Source organism: Poecilia formosa, unplaced genomic scaffold (assembly GCF_000485575.1).
Source record: "Poecilia formosa unplaced genomic scaffold, Poecilia_formosa-5.1.2 Scaffold5, whole genome shotgun sequence".
Classification (NCBI taxonomy): Eukaryota; Metazoa; Chordata; class Actinopteri; order Cyprinodontiformes; family Poeciliidae; genus Poecilia; species Poecilia formosa.
Window position 1 is genome coordinate 3,616,042 of NW_006799944.1, and position 8,038 is coordinate 3,624,079.

General features: G+C 45.0%; 1 protein-coding gene across 1 annotated transcript in view; it reads right to left on the reverse strand.

Annotated features, from left to right (window-relative positions):
- Positions 1-7,282, reverse strand: part of adgra2 (adhesion G protein-coupled receptor A2) — a 50,917-nt gene extending 43,635 nt beyond the window's left edge. Inside the window, exon 1 of the mRNA XM_007563728.2 lies at positions 6,226-7,282. Within this exon, the coding sequence (XP_007563790.1) occupies positions 6,226-6,527 (302 nt within the window). The 5' untranslated portion in view covers positions 6,528-7,282. The remainder of the gene's footprint in view (positions 1-6,225) is intronic.
- Positions 7,283-8,038: the final 756 nt, after the last annotated feature.

Consider the following 8,038-nt stretch of genomic DNA (forward strand, 5'->3'; position numbering starts at 1 on the left):
ATTCTAAGGTAAAAACACAGCGCATACAGTGTTCATGTTTTGTTTTTTTTTCATCCAGACGCCTTCCCGAGCCCCCACTGCAATGACACGGTGCCCCCTCCCCCCCCTCTAGGGGGCGCGCCCCACAGTTTGGGAACCTCTGACCTACAGGAAGATCCTAGACGATAAGAGGAACGCAAGATAAAAAAATTGACAAGATAAAAACAAAAAAGTACTCATGAAAGTACTGTTTACTACAGGTCAAGTCGGTTGATCAATAATTAGGTCATAACTGAATAGCAATTTTTTTTTTTTTATTTGTGTTCTCTACTGCAAATTAAAAAAAAATAAGTATATGTCAAAAAATTTGGGTTATCTGCAACCATTTTCCAGTCAATTCCCAGTCTGGGGAAAACGGCAACTGGGATTGCTCTCTGTTTTTTTTTTTGTTTTTTTTTTCTTGCCACTCAAAAAGCCGGATTACAATAAGTAGTTGTCCAGTCAACAGGTCCTCAAACCTGACCAGAGGATCTCTGCAGCTTCTTTAGGGGTCAGAGCATCAGAATAAAGGGTATTGAATAAAAATACATGAAACATTGTTTTATATTTGTATTTGTAAAAAATAATAATAATAATAATAATAATAATAATAATAATAAACACAATTTGCCTTCCACTTTACAGTTCCTGCATTTCATTTAGTAAGTCCACCACACAAAACCCCAATATAACTAATTGATTTTGTGGTTAAAGTGTCATCAGTACTTTTGCAGGGCCGTGAAACAGCCAGAAGTGTGATGTACAACTGTTCTTTTGCCGCCTCTGTGGTTGACGGTAAAAATATATCTGCGCTGCCAGGATATTTTCGTCTCAATCCCATAAAGGCAGACAGACAACACTCATGTTCATTCAGGGCTTCAACTGCAGCTGTCTTGAATGAACAGGGCACGGGGGGCGCCCCCCCCCCCGCCCCCCCAAACACTCACACACCCTGAGCATTCGTGCCCACTCGTTTGGGTTGGCACCCACCAGGGCCAAAGCTATCAGTCACTGGTGACGATGACAACTGAAATATGCACGGGGAGGAGTTCGGTTATGACTTTGGTAAAAGCCACAGGAAGAAGCACAAGCCCATTCACACATGAGCTGCCACTGTACATTCTCTCCATTTGTCTGTTATCCATTAAAACATTAAAACAGACACAGCTGCTACCATGGGGCACTGAGAGAGTCTTTTTCCGCTGTGATTTCTAAGTAATGGCTCTAATGCATCAAACCTCTATTTATCTCAAGGCAAACATATTTTTATGATTAAATTATCACAGTGCCTTTGCCTTATAAAGTATTCTTGCACCTTGTGGCTTATGTAACACAGCAATACAAGATAGTCCAAAAGTTTCTGCTAAAAAGAAAATTGTCCTTGGTTTAAACAGCAAAAGACGTCGAGTCTTTGACGGTTTCTATAAACTGAAAGGCGAGAATCGACTGAGAGGCCTTCGGGAACTCTAGGGGAGCTGCAGTGCTCTGCAGCTCAGGTGAGATAATCTGCTGAGAAGACAATAAATTAGCTGCTGGCATTCCAGCAAAAATATGGCTTTGTGGCAATGACAAAGGTACTGTTCAAAGAAAGCCTCAAGACGTTCGCCACAAGCCGCGGTGGAGACACAACAAACGTGGAAGAATGTGCCACAGTCAGATCAGACCCAAATTTGAACTGTTTGGCCTAAATGCGAAACGCTAAGTGTGGCAGAAAGCTAACACTGCACATCAATCCGAAGGAACCGCAGCGGTGGTGAAACCCGGCGGTTACAGCAGCATCATCCCGTGGGGTCGTTTTTTTTTGTTTTTTTTTCTCCTCAGGGGACGGGGGAGCTGGTCAGAGTAGATGGGAAGATAGATGGAGGTAAATACAGGGCAGACCAGGAAGAAAACCACTTCACATTCAGTCCCAAGTGCTACTTTGCGTTGGTTTATCGCGTAAAATTCCAGCAAAACACATTGAAATTTGTGGCGGCAATCCGAGAAAACGTGAAGGAGTTCATGGGGTGTGATTACTTTTACAAGCCGCTGTGTATGCTGTTCCTTCCGTCACGTTCCTCAAAAGACAAATAATAATTTGGATGTGAAGCGGCGCTTTGGAAGCAAAGTTATGTTGCTTCAAGAGGCGCCTTGCCTCCTCCTCTCCTCTTTCACCCCAGTGCTGGAGATCTGTTAGTCAGGGGCCGGGGAGTTTTCAGTCTCCAGGGGCACATCCCTCTGAACCGCCTGCCAAGCTTCTCCCCGCCATCCCTCCATCCTCTTTTTTTTTTTTGACTCCCCTCCTTTTTACTTCTTTCCCACTTCTCCTACCCCTCACGTTGAACTTTCTCCTCCTCCTCGACCTCTTATCAACCTCTAGCTTTTTTTTTTCTTTTTTCCACTTTCACCCCAGAACATTTCTCTTCACTCTCACCCTTATATCTGCTTTTCCCTTTTCCTTCTCCTCTCTTCCCCTCCCGCTCCCCCCTTTTCCCGACGCAGCGATCCGGCTCCTTTGCAGCCGTGCATAATTAGGCCTAAACACAAGCCTGCGCAGGCTCACATCTGGAAGAAGTTTGGACATGGCAGTTTCCTACCAAGTCGACTAAATATTTAGGTTGAGAGTTACTGCATGTGGATGAACTCATGATAGAAGGGGTGGGAAAAGTAGAGAAGCTGGGGAGCTGCAGATAAAGGAAAATTGGAGACAGTTGGAGCTCATGAGGAAATGTAGAGGTGACGTTCTGTATTCTCAAAGAGGAATATGTATTACTTTGCAAAACAACAACATAAAAAAAAACAAGAAGCAGCATTATTAAAAGTGCAGTTCAGGCTCTGTAAAGTAGGAGGTGATAAAACTGGGTTGCTCCTTTTGGGCTGGCAGGAACAACAAACAGCTAGCTAATAGTTTTAATAAACAAATCCCCTCTGGGATTTCCCATGATGCTGAGGGGCCTCAGCTGGAATGTTCACAGGGGCCAGCTGTTGTGCATTACACGAAGCAGCCGGCCCCGGAAGCCAAGGACCGGGTGTCCTTCGGTCCTCGCCTGCTCCACTTGGAAAGAGAGCGTATCTCCAGGAGAGGGAGAGAGGGGCGTTCGTCGAACCGGGGCAGCGGAGAGCGCTCCCCCGCCGCACCTGGGATACTGTCTGGAGGCTCTGAGCAGCCTGAGGAATGTCAGGAATAACACGAACATCAACAAGAGTTCCCAACATTCCACATCTGGAGCTAATGTCTGAATGCATCGGGAAAAACAAAAACTTTCCAGACGCCGCAATTCTCGGGCAAGGTAACAAAAATGGCGCCCCGGATTGTTTGCGCCTTGTAAACGTGCCACAGAGCGCCAAGTGGCCGCACAAAAACAACCCGAGCAAAATTAGTAGGTGCGGGAACAGAAGATTATCTTCAATCACCTCCACCACTGCCAGCCGAGCCATTTCGGCCTCCACTTTTCAGCAAATGTGTTCTACAGATGTTTGTCTTGCCTTTATTAAGCAAAAACACAAGGCCGTATAAATGGCCTGGTGGCTGGCTCATCGTCTTCATTCTTTACCTCATATGCTTGCTGCAGTGAAATATAATTAACTCTCTCGTGGATTTCTATTGCGTTTCTTTTTTTTTGTCTTTTTCTATTTTTTCACAGAGGAATGCTTCTGACTATCACACCAATGTTCATATCAAAGATAAAACGAATGTCAAAACACGCAAGATCTCAAACACTAAGGTAAACGTTGTGAAATCATAAATTGTCTGACAGCATGAAGTAGGCTACAAGATCCCAAATAAGTAAAAAAATAATTTTTGCTCAGAGAAAAAAGAAAAATCAAACGAATGTGACATACGGTTGTTAATATTAATCGGTTTAGAAAGAGTTAAGCAGTTACTTCTAAGACTTTGGGGATGCTAGTGAACCACAGCGAGAGCCTTTACATACACCTGGGAGCAGGTGGTGAATGTTCCCAGGAGGTAATGGCTCACTAAAATTATTCCAAGAACAACGTCTTAAGGAACAAAGGCATTACTTGCCTCAGTTAAGGTCAATGTGCCTGATTCAACAATAAAAAAACAAAAACAAAACAAAAAAAGAACAAGCAGAAATTGCATCCATGGGACTTTCGACGCTGAAACTATTGGTAACCAAAAACAACGCAAAGGTGAGTCTCACCTTTGCCACAAAAAATAAATAAATAAAAATCTTGTTGAAATTTTTTATGGATTGACTAAGCAGAAGATGGTCTTTCAGAATAAAACAAAGACATGTTACCAACATTGAGACGTGGTGACGGCGAGGCAGAAAGCGCAAATAATGTGGGAATGAGCTACATGTGAAGAAACCCTGAGCAGCTGTGAAGAAAGTTCTGCATTGCAACGGACCAAAACACCACAACCCCCCCCGAAAAATGTGTCACGAACAGATCAGCAATCTATCAAGAATGATTGTGTGTTTTGGCCCGTGTTGAGGCGCTTTCAAGTTTGCTCCAAAAAAGACCACACAATGAAGCGCCTCGTAATTAAAAATATCGAACTTAAAACCAGCGCCGTTCCCGCTCTCAGAAGGAGACGGAGAGGCAGGGTGTGTTGCTGCCTTTTGACGTGAGAGCCGGGTCACCGGTTCAAGCGCAGACTCTGATATAAAACACTCTGAATGTGTTTCTGTTTATTCATGTGCTTTTTTGTTGTTTTTTTTTGCAATGAAGAGTCAGCTGGACCGTGTTGTGGAGGTGGAGGGCTGCAAAGCGGAGGGGCCTTGGCTGAGGCAAATTTAAAGTGACAGAGTTGTGTCAAAGAGGCTGGACTCCATGATGATCACAGAGCTTCTTAGTGCTTCACAGAGACGCTTCCCTTCACTTCGACGTGAGAGTGGATCAAGATGGAGACGTCTGACCTTACAAGTTCAACAACAGTTTAGGGAGTTCACGGTGCAGTGCAAACTAACAACATGGAGGTGATCCAAGTGCAGCGCCTTGCAAAAGTATTCGTACCTCTTGAACGTTTTATTTTTTTTTTTTTTACGTCACAACCTCAAACGTCAGCATATTTCATTGGCATTGTATGTAGAGTGACGCAAAGAAACACTTGATTGTGAAGTAAAAGGAAAATATTCTCTAAGAATTTTCACAAAGTCACCACTGGCTTTAGGCCTGAACATTGGATGGATCGTATTTGATGTAAATACTTCCATCGTAGCTCTGATTGTACGTTTTCATGGCTTGTTGGAGGTGAATCTCTACCCGAGTTTCAAGTTTTTCTTGGATCCTCCAAAATATTTCCTCCCAGGAATGCCCTGTATTTATTGTTGTTTGTTTATTTGAGGAAGAAAAAAAAGACAATGCATATCATATGATCTGCCCTAGTTAGCCATAAAGGCCAGTTTTCACATGTAGCCCCTAAAGTAGCATGCAGCACCCTCTAGCTTAAGGTAACCGGCAAAACCTTTGAGCAGCTTCCCTGTCCCTGCTAAGCAAAAGCATGATGCTGCCACCACCATGTTTCACAGTGTTGGAGGGTGTGTTCAGGCTGATTAGCAGTGCCAGTTTTCTGCTACTCAAAGTGTTTTGCATGCAGGTCAAGTTACATTTGACTCTCATCTGGACCCTCTGCTATGTTTCCTATATGTGCCCTACGTGGCTTGTAGCAAACTGTCTTTCAACAATGGCTTCCTTCTGCTTACACTGAGGTCCAACTTTTGGAGTGCATGACCTGTCAACTGATTTTTTCCCCCACCTGAGTTGTAACTCTCTGCAGCCCTCCCAGAGCCACCTTCTCTGATTAATGCTCTCCTTGTCCTGCCTGCCAGTTCTGACGGGCAACCATGTTCTGGTAGTTTTACGGTTTTGCCCTTTCCTTCACATTAATCAGATGATGGATTGAGCCATATTGCTCTAGAGAGAAATTTACTGGCCTGCAGCTTCTGAATGTTGCACTGAGTTGCTTTTGAGGGTATCTGAGTAAAGGGGGGTTCATATAAATGTATGTCCCATATTTTTTGTGGGTTTTAACACACACACACAAAAAAAGAAAGAAACGGATCAATTTTGCGGACAAATAATAATTTTGAAAAGGAACTGTAAGTCTGCGTATGGAAACTTTTAAGTAAATAGTGCTAATCCTTGAAAACGCAGTTTTCGTGGAGACAGTGCTCGACACGCTTTGCTCAAGCAGTCTGAAAGGAAAGGAAGGGACCTGGATGCACACGAGTGTGTTCAGAAGTTGATGTTTCTACTTACAGAGTGACGGTCCTGTTGGGGAACAAACTGAAGTCCGGAAGTTCAACCAGCTCCTCCTTGCTGCAGCTCACCCTCCTGCCCACAGATTGAGCGCCGTGCGCCTTGGGGCGATCCTCCGCGCAGCTGCAGCCGCTGGTGGAGGCGAGCGGCCCGGGGCAAACCTGGACGAGTCCCGCTCCGGAGGCGGACAGCAGGAGCAGCATCAGTACCAGACGCCCCGGCAGCAGAGGGATGCCAGCTGCGGGCGCAACCATTGTCCTTCGCCTAGATCTCACCTCAGCTGCACCCCCGCCTCCAGTCATCCCATATCTCCACCATGAAGGTCTCGGTTGGAGTTTATGAAAAGGAAGAATGAAGAGGCACGCCGAGCTCACGGGAGTTAGATAAATGAATGACGGGTGAAAGTCTTTCGCTCAACAGTGAACTCCCATATCATCCGGTCATTCCAGAAATATCAGAGGCGCTGATTTCCCAAATGTCCCGTTATGTCATGGCAGCAGCCTGGGCGCACGGCTCCCCTTTGCTCCAAAAAGGTCGTTAAATCCAAAGGACGAGAGTCCATCCGGTGGTTTACAGCAGTTATGCCAGCGATGGCTTTCTGGGTCCTGGAAAACTTGGTTGTGACTAACCCAAAAAATAGATTTACTCTTTTTTTTTTCAGGATTCACGGGAGTGTCCAAATTACCGTTATCTTGCCCTCTGAAAGTCAATCCACGCGCTGCTGAGATTTACCGCAGAACTCACGCACATTCATTCCGAGTCGCGACTATTTCTAAAGAAGAGATGAATAAATTAACTTTACTGTCTTGTTCCGATGATTCTTTTCGAAGTTTTCCTCGGCTTTTTCCTCGATTCCCGGGAGGTCCCCGCACTCTCACGCACAGAATTTAGACTGGATTTAAACGGGATGGGGGGAGTGGGGTCGGGGGGCGGAATGAAGTCGGACAAGAAAGAAGGTTGTTCCTCATCTGCTCCCGTCTGGTTCCCCAAAATAAAGCGGGGTTTTGTCTGTACGCCTCTGTCAGTCTCAAAACTCACTCAGTTGAGGGTATACTACCCAAAGTGCGCCCATTCCTTCCCCGTCTGCGCTCTAGTCCCCGCGGTCCTAGCGCATGCGGATCAGGGTCATCCCAGCAGAAATCATAGTCCGAGACCCGACCCAACACTGAACGGGGCCCTGATTTGATGATTATTTTAGGGGACTACTTCCTATAACACCTCAGACAATTTTTTTTAATTATTATGTGTTTTTGCGCTCCACACTAATTACATGAAGGTGTTCTGTGCTCTGCCTCCCCCACAGTTACAGTACATGATATGGCTGCTTGAAAATCAAACAGTTCAATAATTTGAACTCGTATTACAGAAATATGCTACCACAGTCTATTACGGTTAATTTACGGAGTTACGGGTAATGAAAGCCCAAAACATATTTTCAGAGAATTACAATATCGATAAGAGAAAATCCTTTCTAATTCAAAATTGTTATGTCGTGTTATGTTACAGGCTTTGAATGGTCCTGTCTAATCCCAAAGAAAAGTACCGACTGAACGGTCCAGAAGACACTGACACCCTCACAAAGGTTACTTCCCAAAGAAGCTGACCGTTCGCAGAGAGCCACATCCGAGCGGAAAGTTGTGTGGATGGACAAAAATTTGGTAGGAAATGTTGCACAAGCAAACAGGTGTAACCGTAGCCTTGAAAGGAGTGTTGAAGCAAAGATCGTGTAAGCGTTTGAGGAGATACAGAAGGTGGACTGCAGCTGCAGTCTTCAGGAGCTGAACGCACCAACGCATCTATGACATGGGCTTCA